At 39.8% G+C, this 22781-nt stretch overlaps 1 protein-coding gene and 2 pseudogenes across 1 annotated transcript; 1 reads left to right on the plus strand and 2 right to left on the minus strand.

Annotated features, from left to right (window-relative positions):
- Positions 1-12251: 12251 nt before the first annotated feature.
- Positions 12252-14910, minus strand: LOC100989547 (endosome-associated-trafficking regulator 1-like). Its single transcript, XM_034943571.3, has one exon. It carries the CDS (start codon positions 14277-14279, stop codon positions 13062-13064), a length of 1218 nt encoding a protein of 405 aa, XP_034799462.2. The 5' UTR covers positions 14280-14910; the 3' UTR covers positions 12252-13061.
- A 3780-nt stretch (positions 14911-18690) lies between these two features.
- On the minus strand, positions 18691-20759 carry LOC100979660 (SIN3-HDAC complex-associated factor-like; annotated as a pseudogene).
- A 990-nt stretch (positions 20760-21749) lies between these two features.
- Positions 21750-21848, plus strand: LOC112437869 (U6 spliceosomal RNA; annotated as a pseudogene).
- Positions 21849-22781: the final 933 nt, after the last annotated feature.

The raw sequence follows: 22781 nt of genomic DNA on the forward strand, positions 1-22781 counted from the left end.
CCCTATAAATCATATGGAAAAGTGAGGGATAATTTCAAAAATAGATATCAGTTTAGTAAAATTTAAATCAGCCTATAATTTAAACAAACTTGAAACAAGTTCTGATGAAGTGATACCCATTTTTTTCCACCTTGCAATCATTTAAGTATTGTTTCCTATTATAAAATGTCCATTGCCAGAATTACAGTTTTATAATTTAATACAGTACTTTTGTGATATTTGAGAGAATCTTATTTTTGGAAAAGTTGTTTATGGAAAATGTAAACTGAGAACAAAGAAAAGGAAGAGAGTAAAAAACATCAAGGGCTAAAAGGAAGAACAAAGAACAGAAAACCTAAGATCCACGTTGAAAGTGATATTCTAGGAGTATTTGAAGTATGTTACAACTATATATGACTTTAGTTAGGTTAAGGATGAAGGGAACACTTTCTTCTTCTGTTGGTTAGTTGTACTTTGGCAACTTGTTTTTAGAATTCAGAATTTTCATCTTAGTTTAATAAGAAACTGCTCAAACTTTGTAAGACAAATACACAAAGTCTACACTTGTAATACAGGCTAATTACAAAGAAACCTCTGTTACTATTTTTATTTATTTTATTTTTTTAAAATTTTACTTTAAGTTCTGGGATACATGCAGAACTTGCAGGTTTGTTACATAGGTATACACGTGCCATGGTGGTTTGCTGCACCTATGACCTGTCCTCTAAGTTTCCTCCCTTCGTCCCCCACCCCATAACAGGCCCCAGTGTGTGATGTTCCCCTCCCTGTGTCCATGTGTTCCCATTGTTCAACTCCCACTTATGAGTGAGAACATGCGGTGTTTGTTTTTCTGTTCCTGTGTTCGTTTGCTGATGATGATGGCTTCCAACTTCATCCTTGTCCCTGCAAAGATGTGATCTCATTCCTTTTTATGGCTGTGTAGTATTCCACATGTCTGTGTACCACATTTTCCTTATCCAGTCTATCACTGATGGGCATTTGGGTTGGTTCCATGACTTTGATATTGTGAATAGTGCTGCAATAAACATATGTGTGCATGTGTCTTTATAACAGAACTATTTATATTCCTTTGAGTATATACCCAGTAATGGGATTGCTGGGTCAAATGGGACTTCTGGTTCTAGATCCTTGAGGAATCACCATACTGTCTTCCACAATGGTTGAACTAATGTACATTCCCACCAACAGTGTAAAAGCATTCCTATTTCTCCATAGCCTTGCCAGCATCTATTTTTTCCTGACTTTTTAATAGTTGCCATTCTGACTGGCATGAGATGGTATCTCATTGTGGTATTGATTTGCATTTCTTTAATGATCAGTGATGTTGAGTTTTTTTCATACGTTTGTTGGCCACGTAAATGTCTTCTTTTGAGAAGTGTCTGTTCATATCCTTTGTTTGCTTTTTGGTGGGGTTGCTTTTTTCTTGTAAATTTGTTCCTTGTGAATTCTGGATGTTAGACCTTTGTCAGATGGGTAGGTTGCAAACATTTTCTCCCATTCTGTAGGTTGCCTGTTCACTTTGATGCTAGTTTCTTTTGCTGTGCAGATGCTCTTTAGTTAGATCTCATTTGTCAATTTTGGCTTTTGTTGCAATTGCTTTTGGCGTTTTCGTCACAAGATCTTTGCATTTGCCTATGTCCTGAATGGTATTGCCGAGGTTTTCTTCTAGGGTTTTTATGGTTTTGGGTTTTACATTTAAGTCTTTAATTCATCTTGAGTTAATTTTTGCATAAGGTGTCGGGAAGGGGTCCAGTTTCAGTTTTCTGCATATGGCTAGCCAGTTTTACCAGCACCATTTATTGAATAGAAGATCCTTTACCCATTGCTTGTTTTTGTCAGGTTTGTTGAAGATCAGATGATTGTAGATGTGTGGTGTTATTTCTGAGGTCTCTGTTGTGTTCAATTGGTCTATTTGTCTGTTTTGGTACCAGTACCATGCTGTTTTGTCTTGTAGTATAGTTTGAAGTCAGATAGCATGATGCCTCCAGCTTTGCTCATTTTGCTTAGAATTGTTTTGGCCATGTGGGGCCTTCTTTGATTCCATATGAAATTTAAAGTGGTTTTTTCTAATTCTGTGAAGAATGTCAATGGTAGTTTAATGGGAATAGCATTGAATCTATAAATTACTTTGGGCAGTATGACCATTTTCATGATATCAATTCTTCCTATCCATGAGGATGGAATGTTTTTCCATTTGTTTGTGTCCTCTCTTATTTCCTTAAGCAGTGGTCTGTAGTTCTTCTTGAAGAAGTCTTTCGCATCCCTTGTTAGATATATTTCTAGATATTTTATTCTTTTTGTAGAGATTGTGAATCAGAGTTCATTCATGATTTGGCTCTCTGCTTGTCTATTGTGGGTATATAGGAATGCTTGTGATTTTTGCACATTGATTTTGTATCCTGAGACTTTCCTGAAGTTGCTTATCAATTTAAGGGTTTTGTGGGCTGAGACGATGGGGTTTTCTGAATATAAAATCATGTTCATCTGCAAACAGAGACAATTTGACTTCCTCTCTTTCTATTTGATTATGTTTTATTTATTTCTCTTGGCTAATTGCTCTGGCCAGAACTTCCAATACTATGTCGAATAGGAGTGGTAAGAGAGGGCATCCTTGTCTTGTACCAGTTTTCAGAGTGAATGCTTTGAGCTTTTGCCCATTCAATATGATATTGGCTGTTGGTTTGTCATAAATAGCTCTTATTATTTTGAGATATGTTCCATCAGCACCTAGTTTATTGAGTTTTTAACATGAAGGGATGTTGAATTTTATCAAAGGCCTTTTCTGCATCTATTGAGATAGTCATGTGGTTTTTGTATTGGTTCTGTTTATGTGATGGATTATGTTTATTGATTTGCGTATGTTGAATCAGCCTTGCATCCCTGGGATGAAGCCAACTTGATTGTGGTGGATAAGTTTTTTGATGTGCTGCTGGATTTGGTTTGCCAGTATTTTATTGAGGATTTTCACATCGATGTTCATCAGGGATATTGACCTGAAATTTTCTTTTTCGTGTCTGTGTCTCTTCCCAGTTTTGGTATCAGGATGATGCTTGTTTCGTAAAATAAGTTAGGGATGAGTCCCTCCTTTTCAATTGTTTGGAATAGTTTCAGAAGGAATGGTACTGGCTCCTCTTTGTGCCTCTCGTAGAATTTGGCTGTGAATCTGTTTGGTCCTGGGCTTATTTTTTGGTTGGTAGGCTATTAATTACTGCCTCAGTTTCACAACTAGTTATTGATCTATTCAGGAATTCAGCTTCTTCCTGGTTTAGTCTTGGGAGGGTGTATGTGTCCAGGAATTTCTCCCTTTCTTCTAGATTTTCTAGTTTATTTGCAAAGAGATGTTTATAGTATTTCTGATGGTAGTTTGCATTTCTGTGGGGTCAGTGGTGATATCCCCTTTATCATTTTTTCATTGTGTCTATTTGATTCTTCTCTCTTTTCTTCTTTATTAGTCTAGCTAGCAGTCTATCTATTTTTTCAAAAAACCAGCTCGTGGATTCATTTATTTTTTGTGGAGTGTTTGTTGTGTCTCTATCTCCTTCAATTCTGCTCTGATCTTAGTTATTTCTGTCTTCTGCTAGCTTTTGGATTAGTTTGTCCTCACCTCTCTGGCTCTTTTTTTTTTTTTTTTTTTTAAAGTGGAATCTTGCTCTGTAGCCCAGGCTGGAGTGCAGTGGCATGATCTTGGCTCACTGCAACCTCTGCCTCCTGGGTTCAAGCAATTATCCTGCCTCAGCCTCCTGAGTATCTGAGATTACATGCACCCTCCACCACGCCCGGCTAATTTTTGTATTTTTAGTTGAAACAGGGTTTCACCATATTGATCAGGCTGGTCTCAAACTCCTGACCTCAGGTGATCCACCTGCCTCAGCCTCCCAAAGCACTGGGATTACAGGCATGAGCCACCATGCCCGCCCCTCTAGTTCTTTTAATTGTGATGTTAGGGTGTTGATTTGAGATCTTTCTAGCTTTCCAATGTGGGCATTTAGTGCTATAAATTTCCCTCTTAACACTGCTTTAGCTGTGTCCCAGAGATTCTAGTATGTTGTCTCTTTGTTCTCATTGGTTTCAAAGAACTTTTTGATTTCTGCCTTTGTTTCCTTATTTATCCAGGAGTCATTCAGGAGTAGATTGTTCAATTTCCATGTAGTTGCATGGTTTTGAGTGGGTTTCTTAATCCTGAGTTCTATTTTGATTGCACTGTTGTCTGAGAGACTGTTATGATTTCAGTTGTTTTGCATTTGCTGAGGAGTGTTATACTTCCAATTATGTGGTCGATTTTAGAATAAGTGCCATGTGGCACTGAAAAGAATGTATATTCTGTTGATTTGGGGTGGAGAGTTCTGTAGATGTCTATTAGGTCCACTTGAACCAGAGCTGAGTTCAAGTCCTGAATATCATTGTTAATTTCCTGTCTGGATGATGTGTCTAATATTGACAGTCGGGTGTTAAAGTTTCCCACTATTGTGTGGGAGTCTAAGTCTCTTTGTAGGTCTCTAAGAACTTGTTTTATGAATGTGGGTGCTCCCGTGTTGGGTGCAGATATATTTAGAATAGTTAGCTCTTCTTGTTTAATTGTTCCCTTTACCATTATGTAATGCCCTTCTTTGTCTTTTTTGGTCTTTGTTGGTTTAAAGTCTGTCTTGTCAGAGACTAGGATTGCAACCCCTGCTTTTTTTTTTGCTTTCCATTTGCTTGGTAAATTGTCCTCCATCCCTTTATTTTGAGCCTATGTGTGTCTTTGCATGTGAGATGGGTCTCCTGAATACAGCACATTGATGGGTCTTGACTCTTTTTTTTTTTTTTTTTTTGAGACAGAGTCTCGCTCTGTCACCCAGGCTGGAGTGCAGTGGCGCCATCTTGGCTCACTGCAAGCTTCGCCTCCCGGGTTCATGCCATTCTCCTGCCTCAGCCTCCCGAGTAGCTGGGACTACAGGCGGCCACCACCATGCCCGGCTAATTTTTTTGTATTTTTAGTAGAGATGGGGTTTCACCATGTTAGCCAGGATGGTCTGGATCTCCTGACCTTGTGATCCGCCCAGCTCGGCCTCCCAAAGTGCTGGGATTACAGGTGTGAGCCATCATGCCCGGCCGGGTCTTGACTCTTAATCCAATTTGCCAGTCTGTGTCTTTTAATTGGGGCATTTAGCCCATTTACATTTAAGGTTAGTATTGTTATGTGTGAATTTGGTCCTGTCATCACGATGCTGCTGGTTATTTTGCACACTAGTTGATGCAATTTCTTCATAGTGTCATTGGTCTTTATATTTTGCTGTGTTTTTGCAGTGGCTGATACTGGTTTTTCCTTTCGCTATTCAGTGCTTCTTTCAGGAGCTCTTGCAAGGCAGGCCTTGTGGTAACAAAATCCCTCCGCATTTGCTTGTCTGGAAAGAATTTTATTTCTCCTTTGCTTATGAAGCTTAGTTTGGCTGGATATGAAATTCTGGGTTGAAAATTCTTTTCTTTAAGTGTTGAATATTGGCCCTCAGTCTCTTCTGGCTTGTAGAGTTTCTGCTGAGAAGTCCACTGTTAGTCTGAGGGGCTTCCCTTTGTAGGTGACCTGGCCTTTCTCTCTGGCTGCCCTTGATATTTTTTCCTTCATTTCAACCTTGGAGAATCTGATGATTATGTGTCTTGGAGTTGATCTTCTCATGGAGTATCTTAGTGGTGTTCTCTGTATTTCCTGAATTTGCATGTCGGCCTGTCTTGCTAGGTCGGGGAAGTTCTCCTGGATAATATCCTGAAATGTGTTTTCCAGCTTGTTTCCATTCTCCCTGTCTTCTTCAGGTATTCCAATCAAATATAGGTTCAGTCTTTTTATGAAGTCACATATTTCTTGGAGGCTTTGTTCAATCCTTTTCTCTCTTTCATCTCTAGTCTTATCTGCATGCCTTATTTCAGCAAGGTAGTCTTCAAACTCTGATATTGTTTCTTTTGCTTGTTTAGCTTTTGATACTTGTGTATGCTTCACAAAGTTCTCATGCTGTGTTTTTCAGCTCCATCAGGACATTTATGTTCCTCTCCAAACTGGTTATTCTAATTAGTAGCTCCTCTAATCTTTAATCAAGGTTCTTAGCTTCTTTGTATTGGGTTAGAACATGTTCCTTTAGCTCAGCGTAGTTTTCTATTACCCATTTTCTGAAGCCTACTTCTGTCAATTTGTCCAATTCATCCTCCGTTCAGTTCTGTGCCCTTGCTGGAGCAACACTGCAATCATTTGGAGGAGAAGAGGCAGTCTGGCTTTTTGGGTTTTCAGGTTTTTTTGTTGATTCTTTCTCATCTTTGAAAGTTTGTCTAGTTTTGATCTTTGAGGCTGCTGACCCTTGGATGGGGTTTTTTGGAGGCTTTTTTTGTTGTTGATGCTGTTGTTGCTTTCTGCTTGTTTTTCCTCCAATGGTTAGGTCCCTTTTCTGTAGGGCTGCTGTGGTTTGCTGGGGGTTCACTTCAGGCCCTATTCATCTGGTTTGCTTCTGTGCCTGGAGATGTCAGTCAAGGAGGCTGGAGAACAGCAAAATGGGTGTCTGCTCCTTCTGGGATCTCTGACCTTGAGGGGCACCAACCTGTTGCCAGTGAGATCGCTCCTGTATAGGATGTCTGAAAACCCCTGTGGGAGGGTCTCACCCTGTTGGGTGGCCCGGGGAACAGGACCTGTTTAATGAAGCACTTTGTCCCTTGGTGGAGGGGGTGTGCCTTTCCCTGGGAGGAAACCCACTCGTCTGGGCTGCCCGGATTCCTCGGAACTACCAGGAGGGGTGGCTGCAGGTTCCCCCTACAGGCTCAGGCCCGGAGAGATCCAGGTTCTGTCCCTGAGCCTGTGGCTGGAGTTGTTGGAGTTTCTGCAGGGAAGCCTTGCCCAGTGAGGAAGGATGATTCAGGGTTAGGCCTGAAGAGGCACTCTGGTCTCAGTCTGCCATAGCTGGTGTGTTGGGCTGTGGGGACATGTCTTGAGACGAAGCCGTCCAGCTTCCCTGTTTCCAGCAGGGGAAAAGCACAGCATGGAGCTATAGAGATAGATGCTGCCTTTCCCCCACCCAGAGAGCTTAGGGTGTTAGGCAGTTGTGAGTCCCAGCTCTGGCTGTTGCCCCTCCCTCAAGGAGCTCAAATGGCTTAGACAGCAGGCAGCTGTAGCTGTGGTGCTACTCGCCCCTGCCCACCGGGAGCTCAGTAAGCTTAATCAGATTCCAGCTGAGAGGCTGTTGAGATTCTGCAGGGCTCTGGGGTTGGGGCGCTAGGCCCTGGAGGTGTGGGCTTGCGAGTGGGATCTTCCGATCCACGGGTTGCGCGGTTACATGAAAAAGCATGGTTTCTCCAGCTGGGTAGCATGTTCAGTTACCGCCTGTCTTGGCTCGGGGGTGGGGGCTTCCCTGCCCCGTGTGGCTCTCAGGTGGATCACCGTACCACACTGCTCTTCCTTCCTCTCCGTGGAACACGCCAGTCTCCTAGCCAGTTCTGAAGAGAGAAGCTGGATACCTGCTGGAAATAATGAAATCCTCATCCCAGAGGGTCCTGAGCCCCAAGTTACTGTGCCCCTCTCAGTCTGTGGTTGCTATTCTTATGCCTTCCTCTGTTACTATTAATTGAAGGAGGGGCCTGTGGATCTCCTCCTGAGTCATAATTTTATTTATTTTATGTTATTATCTTTTTTTTTTTTTGAAACAGCGTCTCACTCTGTTGCGTGGGCTGTAGTGTAGTGGCACGATCTTGGCTCACTGTGACGTCTGCTTCCCAGGTTTGTGATTCTCCTGCCTCAGCCTCCCAAGTAGCTGGGTCTGCAAGCATGTGCCCCCATGCCTGGCTAATTTTTGTATTTTAGTAGAGAAAAGATTTCACCACGTTGGCCAGGCTCGTCTCGAACTACTGACTTCAAGTCATCTGCCTGCCTCGGCTTCCCAAAGTGCTGAGATTACAGGCGTGAGCCACCTTGCTCGGCCTTATTTTTTTATTTATTCTTTCACTTTTTTGAGTATCTTACAATTTTTAATTTCATTTTGTTATAATTTTTAAATTTATGATTTATTTCAATAGTTTTTTAGGAGCAAGTGGTGTTTGCTTACATGAGTAAGTTCTTTAGTGGTTATTTCTGAGATTTTGGTGCACCCATCACTGGAGCAGTGTACACTGTATCCAGTGTGTAGTCTTTTATCTCTTGCCCCCATCATACCTTTTCCCCAAAATCCCCAAAGTCCATTGTATCATTTTTATGCCTTTGTGACCTCACAGCTTAGCTCCCACTTATGAGTGAGAACATAGGATGTATGGTTTTCCATTCCTGAGTTACTTCACCAAGAGTAATAGTCTCCAATTCCATCCAGGTTGCTGCAAATGCCATTATTTTGTTCTTTTTAAGGGCTGACTAGTATTCCATTATATATATATCTATCTCACATTTTCTTTATTCACTTGTTAATTTATGGGCATTTGGGCTGGTTCCATATTTTTGCAGTTGCAAATTGTGCTGCTATAAACATACATGTGCAAATGTCTTTTTCGTATGATGACTTCTTTTCCTCTGGGTAGATACCCAGTAGTGGGATTGCTGGATCAAACGGTGGTTTTACTTTTAGTTCTTTAAGGAATCTCCACACTCTTTTCCATAGTGGCTGTACTAGTTTACATTCCTACTGGCAATGTAGAAGTGCTTTCTTTTCACCACATCTTGCCAACATCTATTCTTTTTTGATTTTTTGATTATATTATGGCCTTTCTTGCAGGAGTAAGGTATTATCATGTTGTGGTTTTGATTTGCATTCCCCTGATAACTAGTGATGTTGAGCATTTTTCCGTATGCTTGTTGGCCATTTGTGTATCTTCTTTTGAGAATTGTCTATTCATGTGCTTAGCCCACTTTTTGAAGGGATTGCTTGTTTTTTTCTTGCTCATTTGTTTGAGTTCTTTGTAGATTTTGGATATTAGTCCTTTGTTGGATATGCAGATTGTGAAGATTCTTTCCCATTCTGTGGGTTGTTAACTTTGGTGATTATTTCTTTTGCTTTGCAGAAGCTTTTTAGTTTAATTTGGTTCTACTTGTAAATTTTTGTTTTTGTTGCAGTTGCTTTTGAGGACTTAGTCATAAATTCTTTGCTAAGGCTGATGTCCAGAAGGGTATTTCCTCAGTTTTCTTCTAGGATTTTTATAGTTTTACATCTTAGATTTAAATCTTTAATCCATGTTGTGTTAATTTTTGTATATGGAGATAGGCAGAGGTCCACTTTGATTATTCTGCGTATGACTAGCCAATTATCCCAGCACCATTTATTGACTAGACAGTCCTTTTCTCATTGCTTATTTTTGTTGAATTTGTTGAAGATCAGATGGTTGTAGGTGTGTAGTTTTATTTCTGGGCTCTCTATTCTGTTCCATTAGTCTATGTGTTTGTTTTTGTACTAGTACCATGCTGTTTTGGTTACTCTAGCCTTGTAGTATAGTTTCAAGTTAGGTAATGTGATGCCTTTGGCTTTGTTCTTTTTTGCTTAGGATTGCTTTGGCTATTTGAGCTCTTTTTTGGTTCCATATGAATTTTAGAATAGTTCTTCTAATTCTGTGAAATGTCATATTTGTAGTTTGATAAGAATAGCATCAAATCTGTAGATTGCTTTGGGCAGTATGGCTATTTTTAACTATATTGATTCTTCCACTCCATGAGCATGAAATGTTTCACCATTTATTTGCGTCATCGGTGATTTCTTTCAGCAGTCTTTTGTAATTTTTATTGTAGAGATCTTTCACCTCCTTGGTTAGATGTATTCCTAGGTATTTTATTTCCTGTGGCAATTATAAATGGAACTGCCTTCTTGATATGGCTCTCAGAATTACCATGATTGGTGTATAGAAATGCTACTGAATTTGTGCATTGATTTTGTGTCCTGAAACTTTACTGAAGTCATTTATCAGTTCTAAGAGCCTTTTGGTAGAGTCTTTAGGGTTTTGTAGGTATAGGATCGTATTATCAGCAAAGAGAGATGATTTGACTTCTTCTTTTCCTATTTGGATGCCTTTTATTTCTTTCTTTTGCCCCACTATAATTTTATATCCTAAAGACAATTTGTTTTGGAAGTGTCTTTTTAATTTAGTACATTGCAGAATACCAAGGAGGAGATAAAAGGGCTCCCAGTCTCAAGAAGCTTAGTTGTGCAATTATTAAGACATTCGAATTTAAAACAATACAAAGAAAAAATAGTGAACTGAAACAAAAAGAAGACAACCTTTGGATTCAGCATTCCTAGATTTCCCAGCTTCTCTATTTAGTAGCCATAATCTCTGAAAGTAACTTAACCTCCGAGCTTCAGTTTCTTATCTATAAAATGGAAATTTTAGCAATACCAAATGGAGGTAATGAGGGTTAGGAGGTAACATCTAAATCATTTATTCATATGAGAGTTTATATAAAAATTAATAGCAGAATATGGGATACAGACAAATAATATTCTAGAATTATACAGGAATGATTACTTATGCTATAGTGGCTTGACAGGATTTTCCATTTTTAGCAGAATTTTGAAAAGTGTGGAATAATGAAGGAGCTAGTCCAATTATGGAGAATAATGTGATCAAAATTTTGGAGCATTATTTATCTAATGTAATAAAAAACATAACCTTGTCCAAAGTAGGTTTTTTTAGGAAGCTGAGCAAGATGAGCCTGACAAAATGAAGACAATTTGAATGCCTGGATGGCTGTCCATTTAAGGAGAAGGACGAAACCAAGATGAGCTTTTAGGCTGTATTATGCAGGAATTCTTGGATATGATTCATTCTTAGCTCCAAACATCTGTTTACTGTCCCTATATTTTTGTCTTTTCTAGAATGTCATCTAAGTAAAATCATACACTATTAGCCTCTTGAATCTGGCTTCTTTCACTTGTAATTCATTTGAGATTCATTTATATGGTCATATGTGTCAGTAGTTTGTTTCTTTTTATTGCTGAGGAATATTTTATTGTATGGCCGTATCACAGTGTGTTTATTTACCAGTTGCAAACATTTGGGAGGTTGCCAGGTTTTGGCAATTATGAATCAATATTTGTTTAAAGGTTTTTACATGAATATTCAATCTTCTTTTCTCCTGAGTGACTGCTTAGAAATGGGATTGCTGGGTCATATGGTATGCTTATTTTTATAAGAAATGGTCATACTGTTTTTCAAAGCGACTATAATATTTTGCATTCTCTTCAGCAATGTATGAGAATTCATCCATATGTCATTTTATTTGCTTGTTTTAAAAAATGAACTTCATTTTTTAGAACAGTTTTATGTTTACAGAAAAATTGCCAAGATAGTAAAAAGTACACATATGCCCCACACTGAGTTTCCCCTGCTGTGAACATCTTACTATTACATTATATAATTGTCACAATTTATGAAGCAATATTTATTCCAGCACTGAACCAACATTTTTCCAATATTGAGTATATTTTAATACTGAACTGACATTATTATTAATGGAAGTCCATTCTTTATTCAGATTTCCTCAGTTTTAACCTAGTGTTCTTTTATTGTTCCCGGATGCCATCCAGGATCCCACATTACACTTAGTCACCATATCTCTTTAGGTTGCTCTTGGCTATGACAGTTTTTCAGACTTTCTTTGTTTTTGATGACCTTGACTGCTTTGAGGATTACAGTCAAGTATTTTGTAGAATATCCCTCCATTGGGATTTGTCTGATATTTTTCTCATTGTTACACTAGGGTTATGGGTTTTGGGGAGGAAAACCACAGAGGTAAAGGGCTATTTTTGTGTCATAACAAGGGTACCTATTATGATTAGGCATGATTTACCACTGTTCATGTTGACTGTGACCACTTGGCTGAGGTAGTGTGTATCACATTCCTCCATTCTAAAGTTACCTTTTGCCTCCCCTTAACTCTATATGTGATTCTTTTTTAAAAATATTTTTAATTCACAAATAATAATTATATATATTTATGGGGTACATTGTGATGTGATATTTTGATATATGCATACAAAGTGGAAAAATTAATCTAATTAACATATCATTACTTCACTTATCCGTTTTTGTGGTGAGATATTTGAAATGTACTCTCTTAGCAATTTTGAAATATACAATGCATTAACTGTAGTCACTATGCTGTGCAATAGATTGCAAAAACTTATTCCTCTTTTCTAACTGAAACTTTTTCTTTGACTAGCATCTCTCCATTCCCTCCATCAGTCTCCAGTTACCACAATGCTACTGTCTACTTCTATGAGTTCAACTTTTTTAGTTTCCACATATAATTGAGACCATGAGGTGTTTGTCTTTTCGTGCTTGTGCCTGGCTTATTTCACTTAGCATAATGTATTCCAAGTTTATCCATTTTGTTGAAAATGACAGAATTTTCTTTTTTTTTTTTAAAAAAAGGCTGGCTAGTATTTCACTGGCATGTTTAAAAAAAATACATGTATCCATTGGTGAATGCTTAAGTTTATTCCATGTCTTGGCCATTGTGAATAACGATTCAATGAATATGGAAGTGGAGGTTTCTCTTCAACATATTGATTTTATTTCCTTTGGATGTGTATTGAGAAGTGGGGTTGCTGGGTCACATGGCAGTTCTATTTTTAGTTTTTTGAGGAATCTTCATACTGTTTTCCATAATGGCTGTACTATTTTACATTCCCACCAACAGTGCACAAGAGTTACCTTTCCTTTACATTCTCATCAACCCTTATCTTTTATCTTTTTTTTTTTATATAATAGGCATTCCAACTGGTATAAGGTAATATCGCATTGTGGCTTCCATTTTCATTTTCTTAATGATTAGTGATGTCAAGCATTTATTCATGAACCTGTTAGCTGTTTGTAAGTCTTCTTCTTCTTCTTTTTTTTTTTTTCCTTAAAATCGCTGGCTTTTATGGCAATGTCTTCCAAGAGCTCATTAGAATCTATAAGATAGCAGGAATTTTGCCAACAAGGGCTGCATAGAAACCACAGGGGCAACTCGGCCAGGGCTGCTCCCATTGCAGTGGCCAAGAACTGGCTGAGGGCACGACACTGGACTCTTGCGATAAACACTGTACTCTGGGTGAAGGCTGTATATTTAAGGACACAACTGCACATTTAGATCAAGCGGTGGTGATCTCAGGGCATACACGGAGCTTCATGCTGAGAACACCCAGGGGTCCTCTAGAGTCTTCCTCCTCGTCTTTAATTTCAGAAATTCTGTCTATAGATTTAAGGATTTCGGCAGCAAGATTCAGTGTCTCAGCTCCGGAAACCAGTTGCTTAATGGAAGCCTGTGCTCTGTTCATGACCACCCAGAGGTTCTGCAAGGCCACGTCGGCATTCTGCTTCACCACTGTCAGGCTGGCCCCCTGGTCGCACCGCAGGGCTTCATTCTCTCGCTGGAAGCTGGAGACCTGCGCCTGCAGCAAACTGATTCCCTGTTTCAGTTTCACGACGTGGTTTTCTGCCTTTACAGCCCGTTTGGTCATCAGCTCCAGGTTCTGCTCCACCTGCTGAACCACCAGCTCCAAGTCGTGGTAGTCGCTTTCCTCGTTGATCATTTTTGCTTCTAATCTCCACACAAGTGTCCTCACCATTTCTGTTTGAGCTTCAGAGAAGCTCTGAACCTCATTCAGCTTTCTTCTCAGCTTAGAATTTTCATCTTTCAGTGCTTCGTAACTTATCTGCAGCGTCCGCAGGTGCCTGTCTCCCAGAGACTCTCCATGAGCCGCAAAATCTGTGCTAGGACTCCCTGCCGGAGAGGCCGGAGACACGCGAGAATCAGTGTCACTCAACGCCCACGGGGGCAGAGACTCGGGCCCTGCCAGCTCTGATGGGGTGGAGAAAAAGAAAAGGTATGTGCTGCAGGGCGACGTGCAGGCAGGGACCCTCTCCGGGTGAGTCTGCTGGATGGCGGACGGCAGGTAGGCCCCACTCCATCCGGTGTCCTCATCCTCCTCCTCATCCAGGAGGCCACCGGCCCCTGTCGGGTCCTCGAAAAATGGCTGCCGATACTCCAGGCCATACCCCCCTGTTTGGGAGAGTGGGGAGTTGTGGTCAAGTCCCAGTGAATGCCTCGACGCTTCCTTTGCATAAATTCTGCTGGCCGGGTCCTCTTTTGACAGGCCGAGGTTCTTGGTCTTCAGAAACTCTTTAAAGGAGAATGGATTTGCCTCTTCAAGATCTTCAAATTTGTCATCTCCAAAATGTGTCTCGTGGGCTCCTGACGGGCTCTGCTTAGAACATTTCCCCTTTCCATAGCCCAAATCGTCGGGAATGGCGAGGCTCCGGGCTCGGGACAGTGGGGTGACGCCCCGGCGGCGCGGGTAGCTCGACATCGCCGTGGGCCAGGCGGGGCAGGACCTGCCTAGCCCGGCAGCGGCGGCTCAGTGGCCCCTGCTCTGCCCGTGCCGCGGCCCGTGTCGTCCGCCCCCGTCGCCCGCCGCTTGGCCGCCCCCGATCCTCCGAACCTCTCGTAAGTCTTTTGACCAATGTCTATTCAGGTCCTTTGCCCATTTTTAAAGCAGGTTATTTGTTTTTTTGCTATTGAGTTTAGTTCCTCATATGTTGTGTTAGGCCATTCTTATATCACTCTAAAGAAATACCTGAGGCTAGGTAATTTATGAAAAAAAAAAAAATAAGAGGTTTAATTGGTTTATGGTCCTGCGGGCTGTACGGAAAACGTGGTGTTGGCATCTCCTTCCGGTGAGGGCCTCAGGGAGCTTACAATCTTGGTGGAAGGTGATGGGAAGCCAGCATGTCACATGGTGACAGTAGGAGCAAGAGAGAAGGGGGGAGGTGCCATACTCTTTTTAACAACCAGATCTTGCCTGAACTTAGAGTGAGAACTCTCTCATTACCAAGGGAATAGAACTAAGCCATTCATGAGGATCCATCCTCATGATCCAAACACTTCCCACCAGGCCCTACCTCCACTACTAGGGATTACATTTCAACATGAGATTTGGAGCAGACAAACATCCAAACCATATTATATGTTTTGGATAGTAACCCCTTATCAGATGTATGGTTTGCAAATATTTTCTCCTATGCCATGTATTGTCTCTTCACTCTGCTATTTGTTTCCTTTGCTGTGCAGGAGCTTTTTAGAGTGATGCAGTCCTATTTGTCTCTTTTTGCTTTTGTTGCATATACTTTTGGGGTTATATTCAAAATATTGTCCAGACCAATGTCATGGAGCTTTTCCCTTATGTTTTCTTTTAGTAGTTTAACTACTAAAATAAAGTTTCAGTAGTTTAGTGAAACTACTAAGTTTCAGGTCTTAATTTGTCTTTAATCCAGTTTGAGTTGATTTTTGTATATGGTGAAAATAAGGATCCAATTTCATTCATCTACATTTGGATATCCAATTTTCCCCACACCATTTATTGAAAAAGCTGTCCTTTCCTCATTGTCTCTTCTTGGCACCTTTATTAAAACTCAATTTTCCATAAATATTTGGGGTTATTTCTGAACTCTATCCTGTTTGACTGGTTTTGTGTCTGTTTTTATGGCAGTACTGTGCTGTTTTGATTACTATAACTTTGTAATATATTTTACAGTTAGGTACTATGATGCCTCCAGCTTTTTTCTTTTTGGTCAAGATAGGTTTGGCTATTCAGGGTCTTTTGTGTTTCCATACAAATTTTAGGATTTTTTTTCTATTTCTTTAAAGAATGACGTTGGAATTTTGACAGGGATTACACTGAATCTGTAGATTGCTTTGGATATTATGGATATCCTAACAGTATTAATTCTTTCAATTCATAATCATGTCTTTCCATTTACTTCTGTTTTCTTCAGTTCCATTCATCAATGCTTTATATTTATCAATATATAGAACTTCACTTCCTTGGTTAAATTTATACCTAGGTATTTTATTTTATTTTTTTGCTATTGTTAATGAGATTGTTTTATTAATTTCTTGTTCAGATAGTTTGTTGTTAGTGTTGAAATGCTACTGATTTTTGTATGTTGATTTTGTATTCTGCAAATTAACTGAATTTGTCAGTTATAATGTTTTTATTTGGTAAAGTCTTTAAGGTTTTCTATATGTAAGATCATGCCATCTGTAAACAGGGACAATTTAACTACTTCCTTCCAATTTGGATGTTTTTTCATTTCTTTTTCTTGCCAAATTGCACAGGCTTGGACTTCCAGTAAAATGTTGAAAAGAAGTAGTGAGATTGAGCATTCCTGTCTTGTTCTAGATCTTAGAGGAAATGCTTTAAACTTTTCACTGTTACAAATATTAGCCGTGGACCTGTCATTTAAGGACTTTATTGTGTTGTGGTACATTTCTTCTCTACCGAATTTGTTGAGAGTTTTTATTATGAAATGAATTTGAATTTCATCAAATTCTTTTTCTATATCTACTGAGATGATCATATAATTTTTGTTCTTCATTCTATTAATAAAATCAGAAACAAAAGAGGAGACATTACAACTGATAGCACAGAAATACAAAGGGTCCTTTGGGAAGCCGAGGCAGGTGGATGACCTGAGATCGGGAGTTTGAGACCAGCCTGGCCATCATGGTGAAACCCCGTCTCTTCTGGAAACTACAAAAATTAGCCGGGTGTGGTGGCGGGCACCTGTAATCCCAGCCACTCAGGAGGCTGAGGCAGGAGAATCGCTTGAACCCAGGAGGCGGAGGTGGAGGTTGAAGTGAGCCAAGATTGTATCATTGCACTCCAGCCTGGGTGACAGAGCAAAACTCTGTCTCCAAAAAAAAAAAAAAAAAAAAGAAATACAAAGGGTCACAAGAAACTACCATGAGCAATTATACCCCAATACATTGGATAACTTAAAAGAAATGGGTAAATTCCTAGACACATATAACCTGCCAAGACTGAATCATGAAGAAATAGAAAATCTGAATAGACCAATAATAGACAAGTAGATTCAATCAGTAAGAAAAAGTCTCCCATTAGGCTGAGGCAGGAGAATGGCGTCAACCTGGGAGGCAGAGGTTGCAGTGAGCTGAGATCACACCACTGCACTCCAGCCTGGGTGACAGAGTCTCCGTCTCAAAAAAAAAAAAAAGTCTCCCATTAAAGAAAAGCTCAGGACTGATTGGCTTCACAGATGAATTCTACCAAACATTTAAAAAAGTACTAATGCTAATCCTTTTCAAACTCTTCCAAAAAAAATTGAAAAGAAAGGAATATTTTCAAATTCATTTTATGAGGCCAGCGTTACCCTGATACTAAAACTGGACACAGACACTACAAGAAAAGAAAGTTACAGGCCAATGTCCCCGATGAACATAGATGCAAAAATACTCAACAAAATACTGGCAATGCGAATTCAACAGCACATTAAAAAGATCATTCACTATGGTCAAATGGGATTTATCCCTGGGATTCAAAGCTATTGCAACATATGCAGATCAATAAATGTGATACTCTATATGTGGTTTTGATTTCACCCCCCTCCTTCTCAATTATTTTCTCTGTCCTATACCATAAATGTTTTTTTCTATATAGTCTTACCATCAGCCTTGAATCATGCTTCAGAAAAATTATCAATCTTTTTGCTTTTAAAACTTATCGATTTGTTCTAATTCAAGAAACTTAAAAAACAATGGAATTTGGGTGATTCTGAGTGAATTGATTGGGGTGGGGCACAGGCATCAGTTTCTTTTAAACAGTCCTCACATTTGCCTTCCCACTGGGTACCCCCTTACCTGATGAAATCCTGTTTACCCTCCAGGACTCACCTGCATATCATTTCCTCAAGGGCATCTTCCTGAAGAGTTTGATCTAAATCAGGTGCTCCCATAGCTCCCTGTTTCCTTTCTTTCTTTTTTTTTTATTTTCTAATAAGACTAGATTTATTCAATACCCTAGTAAAAGTTTTGATTATAAGTATCCAACAGTATAAAAAGTACGAAACAGATCTGTAGATTTCTAATATATTAATACAAAGTGCATGACTACATACAGTACATCCTACAGGCAAAGAGAGGTGGAAGGGGAAAAAGAAGACTATAGTTGAGGTCTAGTAATAGATAAATAAATACAGAAGTAGAGATGATCCATATTATAGTATATTCTACCACCAATACTGCAGCCAAAATGTACAAAAAAAATCATTTCAAAATAACTCAGGAGGATGATAATGGCTGGACTTCCGTAATTCGCCTCAAAGACTGTGGGAGAAGCCAACTCAACTCGCTGTATAGTCTGTGCATATGGTGGCTTGTAGCATGCAGGTTTTTTCCTAAAGAAGGAAATATAAAATGTTTAGATTAAGAAGTATAAAACTACAGGGTACCTATAAAAGGTGGCTTACTCCTTATTGTTATTATACTATCCAATTTTTAAAATGCAGTTTAAAAAATAAGCACTGAGTCTTGTTATTACAAGGCAGGCAAATGTTTCTCCCTCATTCTGAAAAGACTGAACTGGCGATGCTTTTCCTGAACATTTAGAAAAGAGGCAGTAAGAGTACTCTGGTTTGGGTTCAAGTGAGAGGCTTTTCATGAAAATCTTAGGATTGAAGAGCTCTAAGTTCAGGATATCTCAATGTTCAGAAAGCCTGACTAAAAGAAGCCAAACCAAAACCATTTAATGTGAACACAAACCTCTTTTCTTTTAGTAAGTTTTACTTTTAATACAGAGTGAAAGAAAATAAAAACTTAATAGGCTAAAACAAGTCAAACACCCATTCTACACAGATAAAAACCTTCACAAAGGTCAACTGAAGTAATCCAGAGCTGAAACTGAATTGTAAAGATTTTCAATGAAGTCACAGAACACAAACAAAAGTCGATTATATTTACACACTCAGCAAGCCCTCTAAGAAATGTGCCCCAAGAAGCATTAACCTTTGTTTTGTGCCATCCTGAAGACTTGCACGTTTTATTTTTCAGATAGCTTAACATTTTTAATCGAGTGTGTTCTCTATCATGCGGTAATGCTTTGGTACTATTCATACAGGTCTCGCCTGTCCTAAAGACTTGCCATTTCCCCAAGAGGAGCTTTGATTCTGCTTTAGAAGTTTTACATAAATTAAAATCTTTATCAAATATTAATATGAAGGGAGGCACAGGATGCAACATATATAGTCAAGTTACGTCTCTGTATATTTGAAGTCACTTTCTCCTCCAAGGTATTTGCAACAGAAAGCTCAGTCTGTCCTGCTTAATAATCAGTAGTACAGGTTTGAATCATCACAAGCTTGGCAAGACCTTAATATTTCAAAATCATTAACAACTACCTCTAGGGGCAAGTTCATGTTACTGAGTTATGACAAATTTATTATCATGAGGGAAAATGAGTAGCCAGCCATCTTAAAAATGCCCCAACCACTGCTTCTCAATACAGAAAGACTAAAAACTACATACAGTTTATCATACAACAAATCCCATCTCTGTCCCCTGAAATTCCCCTAGTTTCATTCATTAGAAGGGGATTAAAAAAAAAAAGACTTAAAGAGTACTTTACAGCAGCATTCAGCTTTCCTATGAAATACTCAGCATCTTAAATGTTAGGTACCACTTTTTTTTTTAGTAAGCTGGACACTGGCTTCAGAGTTTGTGGGACTGGGGGAAATCAACCCATTCAAAACTACTCTAGAAATTGTCTTTTGGCAGAATAGCAGGTATCCAAGTTAAAAATAAGAGGGTCATTTGAGACCAGCCTGGCCAATGTGGTGAAACCCTGTCTCTACTAAAACTAAAAAATTAGCCGGGTCTGGTGGCGGGCACCTATAAACCCAGCTACTTGGGAGGCTAAGGCAAGAGAATCACTTGAACCCGGGAGATGGAAGTTGCAGTGAGCCAAGATCACGCCACTGCACTCCTGCCTGGGTAATAAGAGCAAAACTCCGTCTCAAAAAAAAAAAAAAAAAAAAAAAAAAAGAGGGTCAGTTTGCTGCTTTGTGGTCTTTTCAAAATTCAGATTTTTTTTTGGTTCCCCTTCCACATAAAAACCTCAGTCACCACTCCTGAGTGGAGATGGGCAGAGGCTCTGGCCCCTGCTCCTCTGGCTTCTCGGCAGCTGCTTTCTTATTGCTGCAGCAAGGCTTGAAGGGATGTGTGTCAATGAGGACTTCCCCAAAACGGCCTTTATAGATGATCCCACAACATATCTTCTGTCTTTTCCAGTATGTGAGATCTAAAAAGGAAAAAACTGGTGTTCTGTTAGAACCAGAAGCCATCTTTGTATCTGAGCCGTCATCTGACTGGTTACTGTAACGAGGAGATTGAGCTGGGAGGCACTTGAGGTGGTACTGTGAGCATCAGAATTATGACGTTTAAATTCCTTCTGCAGTTTACTGATCTGGTTGCTTTTTATCCTGTTCCCAGATAGAGTTTTCACTTTCTTTGGTTTCAATGTAGTCTTTAGACTGGGTCCAGCCCTTGCATCTACCACATGATTCCAGTTTTTTTTTTTGTTTTTTTTTTTTGATCCTGCTGGCAACTTCTTCCATATTTTCACAAGCAGGACACAGGCATTGCAGATGTCTCCTGAACGAGTCTCATGCAATCCAAAACAGCTCTGGAAGTCCTTTTCATAGCGTTTACTGTCAGTGAATCGAGAACTGGAGGACTTAGCTCTGCAAATACAGTAGCCCTCTATACTTCGGTACATCTTTGGCTTGTGAAAAACAAACATCTTTTCTTCTGGGTAATAGTCTTCCGTAAATCGCGCTTCCCCCTCCGGCACTCCGGTGACTGCTGAGAGAGACGCCGAGCCAGCAAATAAGAATGCTCCCTGGTGGATTTGTTGGTAAATAAGACATCTCGCGTCGGGGGCAGCTCGCCGGGGCGAGGGCGAGGGCAGCAGGAGGTGAACCGCGTCGCTGGCCGCCGCCTCCCTCACCTGCCTGTTTCCATTCTTAGAGCATTGATCATATCTCTAATTCAGAGTTTCTTTATTATTATTATTATTATTATACTTTCAGTTTTAGGGTACATGTGCACAATGTGCAGGTTAGTTACATATGTATACATGTGCCATGCTGGTGCGCTGCACCCACTAACTCGTCATCTAGCATTAGGTATATCTCCCAATGCTATCCCTCCCCCATCCCCCCACCCCACAACAGTCCCCAGAGTGTGATGTTTCCCTTCCTGTGTCCATGTGTTCTCATTGTTCAATTCCCACCTATGAGTGAGAATATGCAGTGTTTCGTTTTTTGTTCTTGCGATAGTTTACTGAGAATGATGATTTCCAATTTCATCCATGTCCCTACAAAGGACATGAACTCATCCTTTTTTATGGCTGCATAGTATTCCATGGTGTATATGTGCCACATTTTCTTAATCCAGTCTACCATTGTTGGACATTTGGGTTGGTTCCAAGTCTTTGCTATTGTGAATAATGCCGCAATAAACATACGTGTGCATGTGTCTTTATAGCAGCATGATTTATAGTCCTTTGGGTATATACCCAGTAATGGGATGGCTGGGTCAAATGGTATTTCTAGTTCTAGATCCCTGAGGAATCGCCACACTGACTTCCACAGTGGTTGAACTAGTTTACACTGTTGGTGGGACTGTAAACTAGTTCTAATTCAGAGTTTCTAACCCTCTGCACCACTGACATTTTGGGCTGGATATAACTGTGTTCTGGTGGCCTGTCCTGTGCCTTGTGGGACGTTTTGCAGCATCCCTGGACTCTGCCCACTGGATGCCAGAAGCACCTCATCCCCAGATATGGCAACTGAAACTGTCTCCAAACATCGCCAAATGGCCCCAGGAGGGAACCTCTACCCCTCACTCCATTAGAACCACTGCTCTAACACATGGTTATTTTATATGTAGTCTGTCTCCCTGCCATACTATAAACTCCAGCAGGGTACTTGCTTTGGCAATACATATATACCCAAATTGGAATGATACAGAGATTAGCATGGCCCCTGTGCAAGGATGACACACACTTGTGCAGCATTCTACTAAAGAAAAAACCGCAAAACCATCAGAAGAGCTTTCTTCTCTCCTAGATTCCCAAGGACATACCCCAATGCCTAGGCACATCCCAGATGGTGGACAAGAATTTGTTGAATAAATGAATGAATGAGATGGCTAAGCCAGGATTTCAGAGCTCTAATGAGGGTGAAGACCACAGGTGTCAACAGCAGAGAAGAAAAGGAAGGAATACATCTGAGCCACATTTAGAGAGCAGAAATTAAATTTTATGGGAACACAGTCACTTCCATTCATTTGCATATAATCTACGGCTGCTTTTTGTGCTACAGAAGGCAGAGCTGAGTAGTTGCAACAGAGACCACATGACTCATGAAGCTTTAAATATTTACTTTTTGACCCTTCACAAAAAGAGTCTGTAGACCCCCTTTTTAGAGATTGTGTTTAGAATATAAATCCTAAGTAAACTATTATGAAAGTAGCTAAATGATTTTAATTATTTGCAAAACAGATTTCCATTTTTAAACATTTTACCATTGCCCTATTTCTCACACACGTGAGAAATTTGCATGCACAAACATGCATTGCAGAGACGTTCTTTCCTGATAAATAGTTTATCCTGTTATTGGATTTTTTTGGGGGGGGGGGTTTGAATGCCTTCCGCTCCTCTTTTCCTAGAAGGTCAGAACTTCTTTTTTTAAAAAATTTCAATCTTCTAGTTTTCTAAAGATTTTGTTAGGAACAAGGGAAAATTAAGAAAAAGGGTCTCAGTCCTCTGTGTAAAAAACTATTTTTTTTTACAGCTTTTGTCATGCTAAAGACACAAATCTGTTTATTTTGTGGTTGCTGACGGAATATATAAATTCTGTCTTGAAGATTGTGTGAAGCTTTCATAGTTCATTCGCTGATTCATTCAACAAGCATTAAGAAATGCCTTCTGAGCACTGGGCCCTGCGGATGCAGA

This window comes from Pan paniscus, chromosome 17, assembly GCF_029289425.2.
Source record: "Pan paniscus chromosome 17, NHGRI_mPanPan1-v2.0_pri, whole genome shotgun sequence".
Taxonomy (NCBI): Eukaryota; Metazoa; Chordata; class Mammalia; order Primates; family Hominidae; genus Pan; species Pan paniscus.

What these genes read in the sequence shown, in the direction of transcription:
- LOC100989547 (XM_034943571.3), bottom strand. Translation starts at nt 14,279, where the DNA reads ATGTCGAGCTACCCGCGCCGCCGGGGCGTCACCCCACTGTCCCGAGCC.